Source organism: Saccostrea echinata, unplaced genomic scaffold, assembly GCF_033153115.1.
Source record: "Saccostrea echinata isolate AGI-Se365-2 ecotype Australia unplaced genomic scaffold, CSIRO_AGI_Sech_v1 ptg000046l, whole genome shotgun sequence".
Lineage (NCBI taxonomy): Eukaryota > Metazoa > Mollusca > Bivalvia > Ostreida > Ostreidae > Saccostrea > Saccostrea echinata.
The window spans coordinates 8,168,381-8,187,692 of record NW_026889795.1 but is presented as its reverse complement, the minus strand read 5'-3'; the positions used below and the strand labels follow the sequence as shown (position 1 = coordinate 8,187,692).

Below are 19,312 nucleotides of genomic sequence, written 5' to 3'. Positions count from 1 at the left end.
CATTAACTTTGTTTAGTCTTATTTATCCGCATTGCAACATTTTTAAATATATACTACGCATGCGTAAAAGTTAATGCTATTTATAAAAATTCTTGACAGTTTATTTATTTTACAACGCAACACTACGGATGATGACGTACATTTTAAAACCACGGTGAAGAACACCAAATTGCAAGCTAAAGCTTGAAGTATATAATCTTATATTTTGGAGTTTGCAAGAAACAGTTTCTCGATTGTGCAAAACAACAGGATATTATGGATTTTATTCCAACCACTTTTGAAGCTTGATTTTTTTTTCTAGAGAGAAATTAGGAGATTATTTCTGATATTTTGTTTTAATTTGCAGCAGACAATTTCTCGATTATGCGCATGTTTTGAAGGATTATACTCCAGTCACTCCTAAAAAAGAAACGACAGACACTCGCTCAAATTCGGACTGGAAGGGCAATGGTCACATCTAACGAAAATACAGGTTAACATCACAGAATCAGTCAAAATTTGGTGAACGGAATAAAGAAAAATGGATGTTCAACTGAGCAAAAAAGCTTAAGAATGTGTTTAAGGAAACACGTACATTAATCACATAAATTTTTAAATATCTTTGGAAAAAAATGGCACTTTTCTCTTTTTTCTCCTTTTATCATGAACATTATCAAGCATGTGTGTACATAGCTAACAGTTACCGCTCTGTTTCCAGTACGAAATCACTAGGAGTATAGGATCCCAGGTTGGGGGATATTGAAAAAAGGCTTCATGCTTTTAAAATTCCTCTTCCATAATGAGCAGTATAAGCATACTGTGCACATGATGATGATAATTTATAAATCCATAAACAATAGTGATGTTTTTCTTCTTCAGGGTAGGGTTAACTTGATCATATTCTATTGCCTTTATTGAAAACTAGATGAAATCCCATGCAAGCGCGGGGAATTGAATTTTTAATTTACCGCTACGGACGGAATAATTTCGTTCTTTTACTCGAGAATTAATTACATTCTTATAGCAAAGAAATATTTTGTTTGAAATTCCGCAGTCAGATTAGAAGTAGATATATACGTCACAAACCCAAAGCCCCCTTCTATTTATTTATTTTCTTGGGGGGGGGGGGGCTTGAAAATACGAATTCCCTTAATTGCTGAAATGTTGAAAATCACGCTAGAGCTTTCTTATGTAATATAAATTCTAAGTTGTTCCAATCACCCCCCCCCCCCCCTCCATGGGTCTGGTGAAATCACAGAGGAGACTATATTTACATTGGACTTTATAAGAAAATAATTTCAAAAATCTTCTAAATAATTAATTTCCAAGTTGTGTAAGATTCATTTTTTTTTCTTTCAAATTATTAACCCCGGGGTTAGAGTTGGCTAAAATCTGGATCAAATTCTTCTTCATAACTGCATGGCCATATTAGTCATATTGATATTGAAGCATCCCCATGTTGGTGTGGATTCTGAGAGCAGAGCCCCTTAGAGTTAGGGAGGGGGCATAATATGGGGTCGCTATTTTTCAAATGAATTTAAAAAAAAATCTTTAAAAATCTGATGAAGAACAGCAGGACTTGTTACTCTGTTGAGCATATCGTGGCCCATGGGCATCTTGTTTGGTAATGCCCTCTCCCCAACTAAAAGAAATTGTTTCCTGTTCAGCTAAAGAGGAAAAATAGGAAGAATATCCATCAAAAATTACTCAACAAATTGTACAAATTTTATTCAATGTGATGTAAACACCATAACTAAATGCACAATTATGTCAAAATTACTGAATCAATCACATTCTAATAATAATACATGTATTTAATAAATGTAAGGGTCATACAAAAATATAATCTGTCTTTGAAAATGTATCCGATCTTTGTAACAAAGACCTATAAATTAATCAAAATACAGCTACCATAGATACATGAATCTTTTTCAAGATTAGACATTTTGCTTCTGTATTAGCCATTCAGCATGATGAGCTTTTTTAATTTGTATGGCACTTTTGTATCCTTGCAATCAATACAAATGAATTGTTCTCAGTCATCAAAAGCACAAACTTTCAACAAGTCTTGAAAAAATTCTATACTTTATATAAAACTTTGGAAAGGCTGAAAATAATATGAACATATGGAATCCATACAGTCAAGCCTTGTTAATCTACATTTGTCTTCCTGAGCAAATTGTCCAGATAAATTAAGCATACTGGTTACTGAAATATACTTGGTATAACTAAACATATTGTTCCCCACAAATTTCATCCAGAAGCTGAAGCAGCTGGATTATTGGTGTCCGTATTAACAATGCTCCACTGTAATCTACAAGTACCGGTGGTACTCATACTGTAGGATCAGATTGACCAGCAAGAGTTACCTTTCTTATTCCACCAGCATTTATTTACATACTGTTCAGATATTATAAATAATCATCTATCAAGTGATATAAGCAAAATGTTTAATATTTCGACATTGGATAACACTGTCTTGATTATAAATTACATACAAAGAAAACAGTTGATCATTAATGCTGTACAAATCAGCAAGAAACAAAGAAAATCTTTAAAAAAACTTCTGTTACCAAAAACTTAAACTTAATGACTATTGGAAAACTTGAGATCAATTCTCATTGACTATCAAATAAGTGGATCAGTCTAGGGGTCTCTTATTACCAAGTAAATTTTATTCCTTTTGGAGTTTTCTGACAAATTGGGTCACTTTGAAAAAAAATTATTATCAGATAAGTGGGAACAATTTAGAATTATTTTAAATTACCAAATATAGGGGATCAATCTTTGTAAATAACCAGATAAATAGGATCAGTTTGGGAGTTTTATTGACTACCAGATAAATGGGATTAGTTTGGGAGTTTTATTGACTACCAGATAAATGGGATCAGTTTGGGAGTTTTATTGACTACCAGATAAATGGGATCAGTTTGGGAGTTTTATTGACTACCAAAAAAAATGGGATCAGTTTGGAAGTTTTCTTGATTACCAGATAAATGGGATCAGTTTGGGAGTTTTCTTGATGTGCTCATGGAATGCTGGGTCTCCTCCATATCGTTTGAAGGCTGACTTTTCCTGGAGGGGAATTCCGCTGACCTTGGTGAGGAGGAAGGTCAGGAAGATGGGGGAGATGACGCTGACATGCTCCCACCCCCGGAGAACTGAGGTGGAGGAGAGGTAAATACCAGACCACATCATGATCTCCCCCAGGTAGTTAGGATACTGGACAATGCTCCACAGGCCATGCTGAATAAATTTACCCTGTAAAATAAAGATAGACAGGACAATGCTTAGGCCAAGCTGGATAAATTTACCCTGTTAAATAAAGATAGACCAGACAATGCTTAGGCCAAGCTGGATAAATTTACCCTGTAAAATAAAGACAGACAGAATAATGCTTAGGCCATGCTGGATAAATTTACCCTGTAAAATAAAGATAGACAGGACAATGCTCCACAGGCTATGCTGGATAAATTTACCATGTAAAATAAAGATAGAATGGACAATGCTTAGACCAAGCTGGATAAATTTACCCTGTAAAATAAAGATACATGTACAGTTGAACTTTGGTATCTCGAACACAGATATCTCGAATACCATGGATATATCGAAGTAATTTTGAAGTCCCAAGTGCTTATTTCTTAGTGCTTTACCCTGGATATCTCGAATCCTCTGATATCTCAAAAGTATTTTCTTGGTCGCGTGAAGTTCGAGATAACGAGGTTTGACTGTATATTTCTTTGGACTTTTGGCCCCTGCTTCACAAGCTGTGCTGGATAAATTTTAATTTATAATGTAAGCTAAAGACAGATTAAGGTTGGAGTTCTGAGCAGTGCTCTACGGATAAACACAATATGCTAGTTGATTCTTTTTTGTAAAATAGATTCACATTTATTTAGGGTGTCTGTCAAAGCTCAATACTCTGTACTAAATGATTCTCTCCTGTAAAAAAAGATTCACATTTACACTGCCTCAAAAACCCACAATATGTGCCCTATAAATCTATTCTGTAAAAAAGAGACACATTTACACTAGCTGCCTCAAAAACCCACAATAAGTCCTCTACAAGTAATAGCTTTTCAAAAAGCTTGCCTGACTAATCAATCAATATCTATGGAACGTATAAGCAAGAGAGGTGCTATAAACATTTCCGTCATCAAGGAGCGACATAGTTGCGATACTTCATTACACAAGATGTACAATTGACTTTCTTAAATCTCATTACCAAATACTGCAGATTAACGAATATCTAAGACATGCCACTATTCAATCATTTATTAGTTAGCCAACGGGCTGACAAGTTACTTTGGTATGAAACTCTAACTTTAAGTGCGATAGCGTAGATTATAATTTTTGGGGAAAAGAGTTAGATGATTTTTAAAGAAATTCATATTACATGTACTCTCTTACTAGAGGGCGCACTTCTCTGGTCAGTGATAGATTGATGAGGCCGCCTCTTTTTATAGATTGGTCTGTTTTCCGTCGTTCTCGACGTCGAAGTAAATTATGAACAGTTTTAACTGCCTTTTCTTGAAGTGTTTGAGACAAAAATGCTCCAATGCTGCTCTAGAACTCAAAGTATATTCACTGTACACTTTAAAGCTAGAGCAAAACAAGATACTAATAACACCCCTACCCCCCCCCCCCCCACCTCCCGGACGAAACTCATATACATGTACATGTATTATAAATGAGTTTAAAAATACATCTTTATGTGCAGTTTTAAAATTGTTTAGTTTTTCTTTTTTTAATCGATTTCAGGACCTTTCTCATAATTTTAATAACGTGCTTTTATATGAAATGAAAACTAGTACAGATCATGATGTCTTCTTCATTTTGCCGATTCTTTGCTTAGAACCTTACGGGAGTTAAGCCCATTCCTTTATGGGTACTCACCTACTATTGTCACTATCCTTGTTCATCACAAAGCATGAAATGATATGCTACTGGCTGACTTTCTAAGCTTTTTTAAAAACTTAATCTTGTAACGTACATTATTAATAAATGTAATATTGAAAGTAAAGGTGGGAAACAGACTGAATCAAGAAGGGATGTCCCATTTACTGGGTCGAGGGAGTTTGCTTATGATTGGACTAGTTCACTTCTAGGATAAATAGTAAGAATAATCAGCAAATCCATTGCTTTAGTGTTGCCTGCCCATATACAATGTGTTCTTTTAAAAATGAGATAAAATTTACTGTTAATAAAAAATCTGAAGGTTAAGAATCAGGTTAAAAGAATAAACGTTATTTATTTCCAGAGAAGTTATCACAACCATTCAATAGAACAATCCAAGAAAAAGGTGCGAAGATAATTAACATGCTACATGATTGTGTCACCCTTTTGTATAAGGCAAATGGACTGATCCAGTAGTTTAGAAACGCAGAAAAAATGTTACACGGACATGCCCGTGCAAAGAATCGCAAAGAATAAACATGTGCATGCCAAAAAACTGAAGGAATTAAACACATCATTATTTTGCATCATTAATACGATAATCATTATTTCTTCAGCAAACTGTATTTGTTTAAATGCAGGTAACAAATTCCAGTGTAAATCAGCTTCCAGAAAATCTAGTTCATTAAGAATGATCGCTTAGTTTCGGATCTTGAAAATATTAATCCTTATACTGCCTGACGCACGTGGCGTCAGGCAATAAATTTATTCTGTAAAAAAGAGACACATTTACACTGCCCAAAACCCACAATATGTGCCCTATAAATCTATTCTGTAAAAAAGAGACACATTTACACTGCCCAAACACCCACAATATGTGCCCTATAAATCTATTCTGTAAAAAAGAGACACATTTACACTGCCCCAAAACCTACAACCTGTGCCTGATAAATCTATTCTGTAAAAAAGAGACACATTTACACTGCCCAAACACCCACAATATGTGCCCTATAAATCTATTCTGTAAAAAAGAGACACATTTACACTGACCCAAAACCCCACAACCTGTGCCTGATAAATCTATTCTGTAAAAAAGAGACACATTTACACTGCCCCAAAACCTACAACCTGTGCCTGATAAATCTATTCTGTAAAAAAGAGACACATTTACACTGCCCAAAACCCACAACCTGTGCCTGATAAATCTATTCTGTAAAAAAGAGACACATTTACACTGCCCAAACACCCACAACCTGTGCCTGATAAATCTATTCTGTAAAAAAGAGACACATTTACACTGACCCAAAACCCCACAACCTGTGCCTGATAAATCTATTCTGTAAAAAAGAGACACATTTACACTGCCCAAAACCCACAACCTGTGCCTGATAAATCTATTCTGTAAAAAAGAGACACATTTACACTGCCCCAAAAACCCACAACCTGTGCCCGATAAATCTATTCTGTAAAAAAGAGACACATTTACACTTCCCCAAAAACCCACAATCTGTGCCCGATAAATCTATTCTGTAAAAAAGAGACACATTTACACTGCCTAAAAACCCACAATCTGTGCCAAATAAATCTATTTAGTAAACTGAAAACTATATAAAAATTCTGTTACAGTGCTGCACAAATCTTCACAATCCATTTTGATTAAATCAGAAAGAGGATTAATTCAGGGTTCCGGACAAAGCCCGACTGTTCATGCCATTGCCCAGAAAAATAGATTTTAACTTTGGTATCTCGAACACAGATATTCTGAATACCATGGATATGTCAGGAAATTCTGAAGTCCCTAAAGCTTATTTATTAAATATTTATCCCTAGATATCTCAAACCCTTGCATATCTTTAAGTATTTTCTTGGTCCTATCATGTTCGAGATAACAAGGTTTGAGTATATAAGGAACTGAAGTCAGTAAGTCAGCAAACAGCTTCCCTGTAAACAAAGGAAACTTGTTTTGCAATTATTAAGCACACAAAACAAGTCTGAACCAAGCAAGATGAAAAATTAAAGAGCATAGGAATTATTCTTTTTAATTTTCTATTTGTTTTAGATTTCCTGCATCAAGTTGAAGCAAAAACTAACAATGCAATGCCTAAATAATGACAAACATGTTCTAGAAACTTTGGAAAGAGAAGATTGCTGATGCACAATAATCTGGAATGGTCTTTATTTCTTGGAACAAATGCAGATACACTATTACAGGCACAGAACTCTCACATCAGATCAGACTCTCTCATCTCGTTTGATCTGATGATCCACATCTGTCAACAAAATGTGATCCAGCTCTCTGGCTCAGTTACCATTGGACATATGGATTCAAAAAAACCATGGTGTGGTGATAGGGAAAGCTGGATCAAACTGTGATTGTTTGAAATCAGCAGTAAAATTGAACGACACACACATGGATACAAGACACACAGATGGATACATGACACACAGAATGATACATGATACAGAGCGCTTAGTACCTGGTTTTCTGGATTTCCTCTGAAGGCGGATTTCTGGTAATCCGCGATGCTCTCGATCAAGAATCCGGCTGTCCACAGGGACCATCCGATATAATCACGTGAGTTCAAAGGTTGGTCCTCTCTCTTGGTGTTCACAATCAGTGTCGGAAGTAGTGTCAGGAACACCCACATACCTTCAGACAGAGCAGAAAAGTCATTTTAATGTTAGAGGGTAGCGGTACTGAAACATGACAGAATTGAAGCAAAGACAATTTAAGAAGGGAGGAATGTAATGGTTTTGGCCATGGATACTGGCCTGGGTAGCTCAGTCAGTAGACCACCTGACTAGTAATGCAGGGGTCCCGGGTTCGATTCCTGGTCCAGCCATATGTTTTCTCTATTCCTGTTACATTTGCAAGCCTATTGTACTGCTCCACCCTAGTTCCTAGAACTGATACATGTATTTGATTGGTATTTGACAATCTGATTCCTGAGATTCTAATTTAAAGGACTAAGAGTGGATTACAACCATAGGACCAAGAGTGGACTAAAACCCACTTTTTGCAACTATTCTTCATGAGTGAAATTTCTGGACAGTTGATAGGAAAGCAAATGCATTCAGAAAAGTGTATATTTACTACTTATCAGCTGGCTCCTCAGTTAATCATTATGACTACCTGGTATATATTAATCAGAAAGAAATAGTTTTTTTTTCAAATCTGTTTTGCTTGAGAAAAAGGCACTCTGACTCAACATTGAAATGATACAATTCTGATTTTTGATTCTTTAAAGAAGAACTTGGAACATTTTCTGTTTGTTTGTTTGTTTGTTTCATGATTTATCCTGGCCCAGTAACAGATCTATTAGACTAAGTGAACCAGGAAAAATGCATCAAGTATAAAGTGTTATTTATTTGTTTGCTTTATGTCTCTTTTTAGAATTTTTCACTCACACTGGGACTTCATCAATTGCTGGTGCATAGGTGCAAAGGACTATATTCGGTGATGAACAATATTTGCCCCCAAAGTCAAACTTTGATGGAGAAATCTACAATTCTGTTCTAAACCAGGGGGATATCTGCAGACTTCAAAGCAATAAATATTTACATCAGTCATGACACCATATGACGTCAGAAAAGTGACATAAATTCATAATTTCCATGATTTATAGAGAAAAAGGTGTATATTACGTTGATATTTTGAGTAAAAGTCACCAAGCACAGGTCGCTCCAACTCAATGTTTTGATATAATGTGTAGAGTGATAATATCATTGAAATATGTGGAATATTGTTATGGAGCAGGTTTGTGCTCTATATATTATATCGTAAAAATTGAACAAATTTTGTTTATTTTGTCCTTTTTTCAGAAAAATGACGCAAAATTCAAATAATTTGTGATGTCATAGAAAGAACAATTGCCAATAAAATTCTTCCAAACTATATTTTTTGTAGATTCAGACTTTTCATACAATATTACAATTCAGCACATTTCAAGAAATTTTCAAAATTTGACTTTTATGGGGCCAAAATAGGCATATACCACATATAGCTCTTTAGACTTGTAATTGGCACTTATGGCCATTGAAGGATCTTTTACCGTGCCAGAATCTACCAGAAACAGGTCACCAGTTTATACGGTCTTATCCTAAAGACAGCCTCCAAATCTCCACATGAAAGATTATGCATACATGAATAATTTTCAAACTTTGTAAGATTTTCACCTTGAATTGTCCAGTACACAAAGAACGTCCCGGGTTGGTCCCTGACCTTGTTAAAGCGACGATCTTGACCTTCTTTTAGAATTCTTGTGAAAAGGAACAGACCAAGTCTACAAGGGAAGAAGTGTTTATGTGTATTTCATGATATGCTTTATTGTCAGAGCTTGTTATCTCTAAATCAATGAGACTGAGAGAAAATTAGAGATGTTCAAGGATTCAAGATGTATGGACATGAGATTAACAAACATAAAGAAAAAGTTGTTGGGACTTCCAACTTCGACATATCAACATAAATTTTTGAGACAAGGATAAATTGCTACAGTTTATGATGGTAACAAGAACCATTGTTCTCAGAATTATCTACACACTTTCCTGAGTCTGAATTATCTGATAAGAAACATTTATGAAGAATCAGAAATTAGACTACAAACCTGAACGCCCAGGAGACAACCATTCCTGTGTTGACTTTCTGTCTGAGGTGATACCGCCTTCCCCATTTCAGACTCTGTAAGGCTAGATATATAAACGTCCCCGATCCTACAACAAGGAGATTCCATATAAGTCACTGACTGAGTGTTAGAATTAACGTCCCCAATCCTACAACAAGGAGATTCCATATAAGTCAATGACTGAGTGTTAGAATTAACGTCCCCGATCCTACAACAAGGAGATACCATATAAGTCACTGATTGAGTTTTAGAATTAATGTCCCCGATCCTACAACAAGGAAATTCCATATAAGTCACTGACTGAGTGTTAGAATTAATGTTCCCGATCCTACAACAAGGAGATTCCACATAAGTCACTGACTGAGTGTTAGAATTAACCTCCCCGATCCTACAACAAGGAGATTCCATATAAGTCACTGACTGAGTGTTAGAATTAATGTTCCCGATCCTACAACAAGGAGATTCCATATAAGTCACTGACTGAGTGTTAGAATTAATGTTCCCGATCCTACAACAAGGAGATTCCATATAAGTCACTGACTGAGTGTTAGAATTAACATCCCTGATCCTACAACAAGGAGATTCCATATAAGTCACTGACTGAGTGTTAGAATTAACGTCCCTGATCTTACAACAAGGAGATTCCATATGAGCATGATAAGTCATTGTTAAACTTAATCATATAAGTCATTGTTAAACTTAATCATATAAGTCAGTGTTATACTTAATCATATAAGTCATTGTTATACTTAATAATATAAGTCAGTGTTAAACTTAATCACATAAGTCACTGTTATACTTAATCATATAAGTCAGTGTTATACTTAATCATATAAGTCAGTGTTATACTTAGTCATATAAGTCACTGTTATTTTTAATCATATAAGTCACTGTTATACTTAATCATATAAGTCATCATGGTCATTGTTATACTTAATCATATAAGTCATTGTTAAACTTAATCATATAAGTCACTGTTATACTTAATCATATAAGTCATTGTTATACTTAATCATATAAGTCATTGTTATACTTAATTATATAAGTCATTGTTATACTTAATCATATGAGTCACTATTATACTTAATCATATAAGTCACTGTTATACTTAATCATATAAGTCATTGTTATACTTAATCATATAAGTCATTGTTAAACTTAATCATATAAGTCACTGTTATACTTAATCATATAAGTCATTGTTATACTTAATCATATAAGTCATTGTTATACTTAATTATATAAGTCATTGTTATACTTAATCATATGAGTCACTATTATACTTAATCATATAAGTCATTGACTGAGTGTTAGAATTAATGTCCCGGATCCTACAACAGGGAGATTCCATACTGTAGATTCCTAAATATACGTGAGCTTGAGGAATTAATTATCATGTAATTTCGCAAGAAACACCACTCATGAAATAAATCTAATCACTTTCATTTTTATGGTACTGAAGTCCATATAATATCTCTTGACCAACAGTCCACTAGAGTTCGTTGGAAGACTGTCATCGATGGCCCATGTTCCTAACGGAACGACAGTCCTAAGTAAGTATGTAACAGTCCACTAGCGAATTACTGTTCTCGCGATTTGACATCAAACTGAAAGAGCCATTCTGCTATATAAAGTACTCGTGAAAAATAAGGAATCTATAGTATAAGTCATTGTTATATTTAATTCATCCGAGTATTAGTATAAATGTCAAAAACATCAGAGGTGGGATCAGGTGCCATGGAGGAGTGAGCATATCCTACTAACTGGTCACATCTGCCATGTGCTCTAGTCATGATTGGGAAAAACGGAAAAATCCGTAGACAATTCAGTGTGTGCCATGGAAATGACCGGTCACATCCACCATGTGCTCATTGTTATGACTGGGTAAAAGGAGAAATCTGTTGTCAATTCAGTATGAAAAATAATGGCCTAACAATTTTGTATTAAAGACGTCATTCAATGTTCGACCTAATGACAGATTGTAATTTGCAAACAAGGTCATAGTATCAATTATTGAACTTGCAAAATGTTGACTTCAGCCAAGATTGTAGATACTCTTGTATCCTTAACTTGTTTGTCAGTAGCCTGCCTCATTTTACAAAATTTTTTGTACAAAGAACATGCTCTTGTAAATAATAAAAAAAATAATCAACAGAACTTACAAATGTTTCCATATTGCTATGATATAGTATGACTGTCTCATACACAATTCCTTGTAAAACTTGGATCCCCTATTATAGTCCTTCCCTCCCCCTGGGAGCCCTGGCCCCAGGATCATGAAACATCTTAAGCTTAAGTCAAAATCTTTATGTTGTACTAAAATGTTATAGAAATCAAGCAAATCAAAATTAAAATATATCTCAAAATTGCTCCACAAAAGAGTTGTTACCCAAGAATTTAGAAAGTAATTCAATAACTATTAAACATTTTACAGGCGATTGAAAATTTGACTTAAGTCGAAGTCTGTTTCATGATCCTGGCCCCTGATCTTATCAAATCTCAGTCTACACTTAGTCTACCTGAATCTACACATTAAGTTTAATCATGGCCCTGCTGTACTTAGGATTTTTAGAGTCTTTCTTATATACATGTATAATATCATGTAAAACTTTCATCTCCTATTGTGGTCCCACCCTACATGTACCCCCTGGGGGCATGATCTGATCAAAGTTGAAAGCCTTGCTGTTCTTCAGAAGAAAATTGTTAAAGAATTTGTCCTACATATTCACATGCTATTTTTTTTTTTATCCCTTTATGGTGACCCCACCCTACCCCATGGGACCACAATTTGAACAAATTTGAATGTTAATACAAGTTTCATATAAGTTTCATCGTTTTTGATCAGCAACAGTGGTTTTTGAGAAGAATGCTTTTAAAAAGATGTCATTATATTTAACCAATTATTAATTATTTCCCCACGAGAGAAGGTGTGCCTCTACATTTGAACAAATTTGAACCCCCTTCATCTAAAGATACTTACCCCATCCCCAGGGCTATTATTTCAAAACAAGAGGCCCACGGGCCTTATAGGTCACCTGAGTATCATGCAACAACTCATGCAACGCCACAATCAAATTGGATTCATGTTTTAAACCAGAGGCCATGAAATTCACAATTTCAAAAGAGGCACACTTGCTCATCATAATTTTACATTTAGTAAGCTTACTTAATACCCAGAAAGAGAGCAGAGGATTATCAAAGAATGCATTTTCACTATGTAATCATTAGAGCCCTGCCCTAACACCAGAACCATGACCCAGGGGCCATAAAATTCACAATTTTGGAAGAGGCATCCTTACATATCATAACTATACTCTTAGTTCATCAGCTTAATACCCAGGAGAAAAAAAAGATTTTCAAAGAATTATTGCATTTTTACTATGTAATCATTAGAGCCCCACCCTAACACCAGAACCCCTGACCCAAGGGCCATGAAATTCATAATTTTGGAAGAGGTACCTTTACTCATCATAACTATGCATCAGTTTGTTTGTTAAATACCCAGGATCAAAGAAAAAGATTTTTAAAGAAATAATGCATTTTCACCATACATGTATATTCAACAGAGCCCCGCCCTTACACCAGAACTATGTACTATGTAATCATTAGAGCCCCACCTAAAACCAGAACCCCTGACCAGGGGCCATGAAATTCACAATATAGGAATAGCCACCATTACTCATCATAACTATGCATTCAGTTTGTTTGCCCTGGATCAGAGAAGATTTTTAAAAGAAATAATGCATTTTCACTATATAATCAACAGAATGCTGCCCTAACACCAGAACCCCTGACCCTGGGGACATGAAATTCACAATTTTGGAAGAGGCACCTTTCATCATCATAAATATGTATTTATTTTGTTTTCATAATATCCAAGAGCACAGAAGAAGCTTTTCAAAGAAATAATGCATTATCAATATATATTCAACAGAGCCCCACCCTAACACCAGAACCCTGACCCTTGGGGGCCATGAAATTCACAGTTTTGGAAGAGCCACTCTTTCTCATCATAACTATGTACTTAGTTCATCGGATTAATACCCAGGAGCAGAGGAGAAGATTTTTGGATAATTAATGCATTTTCACTATATAATGATTAGATCCCCGCCATAACACCAGAACCCCTGACCCAGGGGCCATGAAATTCACAATTTTAGAAGAGACGCCTTTCTTCATCATAACTTTACATATTGTTTGTTTCCTTAATACCCAAGAGCAGAGGAGAAGATTTTTTTAAGAATAATGCTTTTCACTACATATTCAACAGAGCCCCACCCTAGCACCAGAACCCCTGACCCTGGGGCCATAAATTTCACAATTAAGGTAGAGGGCTCAATGCTTATTACATTCATGCCAACAGTTTGCCTGTTTGATGCCCAGGAGTAAAGAAGAAGATTTTTAAAGATTGCATTAATTCTGATGGTTTTAGCCCCACCCCTCAGGCCCCAGGGGGGTGGGGGTCATGAATTTCACAACTTTTACTCCCCTTCACATATAGATGCTATGTGCCAAATTTGGTTGAAATTGGTTCAGTGGTTCCAGAGAAGAAGCTGAAAATGTTCAAACGTTAACGCACGACGGACGACAGACGACGCACGCCGATGGACGAAAACAGATAGCAATAGGTCACCTGAATAAACTCAGGTGACCTAAAAAAAACAAGAGGCCCATGGGCCACAGCGCTCACCTGAGTAACTTTGGCCTTGCTGTTTTTCACCTGATTTCTCTCCCCCCCCCCCCCCCCCGTAGTACTTATTGTGGCCCCACCCTACCCCTGGGGATCATGATTTGAACAATTGGAATCTACACTACCCCAGGATGCTTCCAAGTAAGTTTCAGCTTATCTGGGCCAATGGTTCTTGAGAAGAAGATTTTTAAAGATTTTTCCTATATATTTCAATGTAACACTTGGATTCCCTATTGTGGCCCCGCCCTACCCCCGGGGGTCATGATTTGAACAATTGGAATCTACACTACTCCAGGATGCTTCCAAGTAAGTTTCAGCTTATCTGGCCCAGTGGTTCTTGAGAAGAAGATTTTTAAAGATTTTTCCTATATATTTCAATGTAAAACTTGGATTCCCTATTGTGGCCCCACCCTACCCCCGGGGGTCATGATTTGAACAATTTAAAATCTACACTACCCCAGCATGCTTCCACGTAAGTTTCACCTTTTCTGGCCCAGTGGTTCTTGAGAAGATTTTTAAAGATTTTTCCTATATATTTCAATGTAAAACTTGGATTCCCTATTGTGGCCCCGCCCTACCCCCGGGGGTCATGATTTGAACAATTTAGAATCTACACTACCCCAGCATGCTTCCACATAAGTTTCAGCTTTTCAGGTCCAGTGGTTCTTGAGAAGAAGAATTTTAAAAGATTTTTCTTATTAATTTCAATGTAAAACTTGGACTCCCTATTGTGGCCCCGCCCTACCCCCGTAGGTCATGATTTGAACAATTTAGAATCTACACTACCCCAGCATGCTTCCACATAAGTTTCAGCTTTTCAGGTCCAGTGGTTCTTGAGAAGAAGAATTTTAAAAGATTTTTCTTATTAATTTCAATGTACAACTTGGACTCCCTATTATGGCCCCGCCCTACCCCCGGGGGTCATGATTTGAACAATTTAGAATCTACACTACCCCAGGATGCTTCCATATAAGTTTCAGCTTTACTGGCCCTGTGGTTCTTGAGAAGAAGATTTTTTAATGACCCCACCCTATTTTTGTCTTCTCTTGATTATCTCCCCTTGTGAGGGGACTTGGCCCTTCATTTTAACAATTTAAATTCCCCTTAACCCAAGGATGCTTTGTATCAAGTTTGGTCAAAATTGGCCCAGTGGTTCTTGAGAAGAAGTCAAAAATGTGAAAAGTTTACAGACGGACGGACAGACAGACAGACAGACGGACAGACGGACGGACGGACGACGGACAAAATGTGATCAGAAAAGCTCACTTGAGCCTTCGGCTCAGGTGAGCTAAAAATGAATCTTAACTACACAGAGATGCTTTCATATGCTCCCTTATTGGGACCCCTCCTTATCCTGCTGACTCTGACATGGATAAAAATCTGGGATATATAAACATCCACTTACTCTCACAGAAAATTAATTTACTATAATGATAACTTTGATTTACTTTCGTAATCACTTTGAAAACTTTACTGTAAAAATATACATGTAGGTCCCTGATAAAATCAAATCCTGTCAATGACCTAGCACAGAGCCTAGAAACATAAATTTTCATGCATATGGGACATTTATTGCATATCTCTTTTTTCAAATGTTCCAATTAAACAGGCCCTTAAAGGTATACATCATGCGTTGCAGATAACAGGATAGCAAAAATGAAACTGAGGAAAATCGGTACATGAATAGTTTAGGTTACATAACTTGAACTGTTATATGTGTTAACAAAATGGCCGAGGCTATCCGCACGACGGTCGTGCTAATTACCGGTGTTATCCGCACGACGGTCGTGCCGATTACCGAAGTTATCCGCCCGACGGTCGTGCTAATTACGGAGGCTATTCGCACGACAAACTTTGAAACAATTTTATATATTTTTTTTTGTTTATAACTTTATATTATTTATATTTGTAAATACTTTATTTATATAAATAAATTTTTACTCGATGTTTTGGTATTGTATGTAGAATTTTACATATTAGACGGACACAAAAAGTGAATTTAACCCTACCATGCTTATTCTTCAGAAATTCCTAGCTTATTCAAAGGTTATGCCGCGGTATAATTACGATTACGATTTTTCAAAAAGAAAAACAACGGCCTTTTTTTTTTCGAAATACGACACTCAAATTTCAATTTTATATATTAGAAAAAAAAAGCTTCTCGACAGTCCGACACTGACGGTTAATTTATCCCATTCTGTGCAAGTAGTGCCATTAAAAAAAAAATAGAGGGTTTTTTCTTTAAAATCCTCTGGAATGTATATGGAGTGGAATGGGTTGATATCAGATAGAAAAAAATGTCTGGATTTTTTTTTTCAATTACAATAGTGGAATCTTTGCTTTTAGGAAGGGTATAAAGAAGGCTTTTTCACCTGCTTCTCAAATTTAAGGGAATTTGAAATATGTGCAGTGTAGAGGTTATTTGAAGTGTCACAGCATGGCTTGTACACTACAAATTTTCCTGAGATTCAGAATATTTTTAGACTGGAATTGTTCTAGCTCTGTGCCAAATGTCAGGTGAGTTTGAGGCAGTCAAATTCTTTAAATTAATTTTTATGTTATAAAGGAATATATTGTAGCGAAATAGTGGTAGTCTGTGTCCTATGATACTGTACATGTACACGTGAATTATTTTATCGGAATCCAAGATTACGGTCTCAGTATTGTAATAAAGTAGACTAAATGTGAATCTTTCTCATGCTTCTTCTTCTTCTTTTTTTTTTTTTTTTTAAATATTTATATTTACTTATCTGAAATTAAATTCAGTGTCTTTTGTCTTTTCTTTCATGAACATGGATTATATCGTATCATATTGATTTTGAAGAATTTTTGAATGAATTTAAATGGTTCCTCAGTGTATATTTGAAAAACTCCAAACACGTTTGATCAACGTACTTAAATAAGAAAATATTTAGACGAAACTTTATATATGTTCACTATCAAAGAATATACATGTAATATTGCATAAATTTACTAAAAAATCATCCTCTATGAATATATTAGAAATTAATCGATTTACTATTTAAAATAAAAATTTATTTTTAAATAAAATAAATAGGGAAAATATGCACGGAATCACAAATTCTGTTCAATTTGCGGATAGAAAATTATCCGATTTTTGATTGCCTTTGCACGTCTTAAAGATTTTTTTAACTTGTACGCTTGATAATTTTGTAGGATAAGTCCAGAGACTTACGAGTATTCCTTTACGAGGTATCTGGTTTTATCCTTAATTTATAACCCAACAGGAAGTCTATGTATCCCATTCGTAGTCTTATTTTGTATCGAGATAATTTTCGAGGAAGAAATGAGCGGTTTACAATAAAGAGGATCGACCAGTGACGCCCGAAACGATTATTTGACAAGAAAAAAGTCTTTCGAAGCGAACGATGTCATTTTAAAGTACATGTAGGTTAATGATTGATCTATAAACAAAATACGAGCTTGAAGCGGGGGTGCCTGATTAAATTGAGTTAGGTACCTTGTGGTAAAAATAAGTAGGGGTGTCCCGTATACGAAACAAGTGCCTGTGTACAGTATACTGGAAGGAGAGAGAGAGAGAGAGATTATTAAGCCATCCAGAAAAATGGAAAATTATGAAAAGAGAATATAAACACCATAAAAACGAAAGAAAATTATTGAAAATAAATAGCTATAATTTTTTTATATTTCCAATCAAAATAACGTTAGAAGTACGTTACATGTACCCAAGAGATGATATAAAGGACGAATAAAAAATTAAATTCTTATTATACTGTGCCACGATGATTCACGAAGAAAATTCAACGTAAGCAAATTTTGCTTAACTGAATGTTATAATTAGTTCTACATGTGTGTGTTATGTGCATCCCTTTTTTCTTTGGATTAAATTTTAGGTGAAAAGTTTACGTTTGTTAATGTATATAATGTTAGAGTTATCTCTCAGGTGTCGTGCGGATAGGAACTGTAATTCGCACGACCGTCGTGCGAATAACGAAAATAATCGGCACGACCGTCGTGCCGATAGACACTTCCTAACAAAATTTAAAATTTTATGCAGTATGTAGGATTTTACCTGCCAAATCGTAAAATTTCTCAGTCTTAAGACTAGCTGCCACCGCCCAGCACGCCCACTGAATGCCGAAATCTACTGCCGCAGCCTTGGCCAAAGAGTTTCCCATGATTTCCAGCATGGGCAAAGGTCTTTATAGCGTAGTATCGATCAATCTCGAGGATTCCGAATTATTGTAAACAAACTTTCGGAACTTAAAAGTAAATGTCAAAAAATGATGATAATAATTTCCGGACAGAATTTTTTGTTCTAATGCAGAGATAGAGAAATATTGCCCCCCCCCCCCCTTTTCCGTCATGCTAATGTTACCACACCTTTTGGACTGCAATGGTTCCATAACCGGTAAACATGTATAAACATTTTTTTTTTTTAAATTGAAATTGATTGAATGGGGGACTTCTTAAAATTCATATATATCATGTAATTAATTATCATTCAATTCTGTGTATCGACTATGTAAATATTCATATTGATTTTTACTGCGGTGTCTGCCTCTGCTGTTAACGATCCTATTTCCGACACTGAAGATAATCACCGATAAAATTAAAGGAAAAAAAATTCAATATGACAGGAAAATATCAATAATGGAGTTTTAATTCCATTCTCTGCCAGTAAAAGCCACACAGAGATCATAGCGGCAGGAAAGTACAATGTATGTGGAATTACGACCCTGGAAGCTACCAAACATTGAATTATCAAAAACCGCCAGGGACTTGAACAACTTTTAAGAAAATTTTCATGGATTGTCAAAGGTTTGTATAAAGATTTCATCCGAATTGCGTCTATTTTGAAGCACTGAAAACAATTTGCATTATTTTTTTTCGGGGGGGGGGGGGGGAGGTAAAAAGTGCTTTAGAAAGATTATGATCATCTGTAAATAATCAAAGAGAGAAAATTGCATGTTTTTATTGATTTCTTAAGAAATGCTATATTTTTACCCATACAGTATGTACGGTAAGGTCCCCATTCATTTTTTTTTACCAATGTGACTGTACGGAAAAACGACAGGAAATTAATTAATTGTGCTCATAGAAAAGTGTATAGAATGAGCTTTATCAAGGTTGTTATGCATTC

At 35.4% G+C, this 19,312-nt stretch overlaps 1 protein-coding gene across 1 annotated transcript; it reads right to left on the bottom strand.

The window, feature by feature from the left end:
* Positions 1–2,811: 2,811 nt before the first annotated feature.
* Positions 2,812–18,399, bottom strand: LOC133202255 (uncharacterized). Its single transcript, XM_061338051.1, has 5 exons — positions 18,242–18,399; positions 9,480–9,585; positions 9,052–9,158; positions 7,353–7,525; positions 2,812–3,240 (listed from the first exon to the last, which is right to left on the bottom strand). The coding sequence occupies exons 1-5, from the start codon at positions 18,357–18,359 to the stop codon at positions 2,965–2,967; spliced, it is 780 nt and encodes a 259-aa protein (XP_061194035.1). The 5' UTR covers positions 18,360–18,399; the 3' UTR covers positions 2,812–2,964.
* Between the last annotated feature and the right edge of the window lie 913 nt (positions 18,400–19,312).

What these genes read in the sequence shown, in the direction of transcription:
- LOC133202255 (XM_061338051.1), bottom strand. Translation starts at nt 18,359, where the DNA reads ATGCTGGAAATCATGGGAAACTCTTTGGCCAAGGCTGCGGCAGTAGAT. An exon ending in GTTGTCTCCTGGGCGTTCAG is followed by an intron (nt 9,159 to 9,479) that starts GTTTGTAGTCTA and finishes CTTCCCTTGTAG; the next exon opens with ACTTGGTCTGTTCCTTTTCA. An exon ending in GAGGAAATCCAGAAAACCAG is followed by an intron (nt 3,241 to 7,352) that starts GTACTAAGCGCT and finishes TTTATTTTACAG; the next exon opens with GGTAAATTTATTCAGCATGG.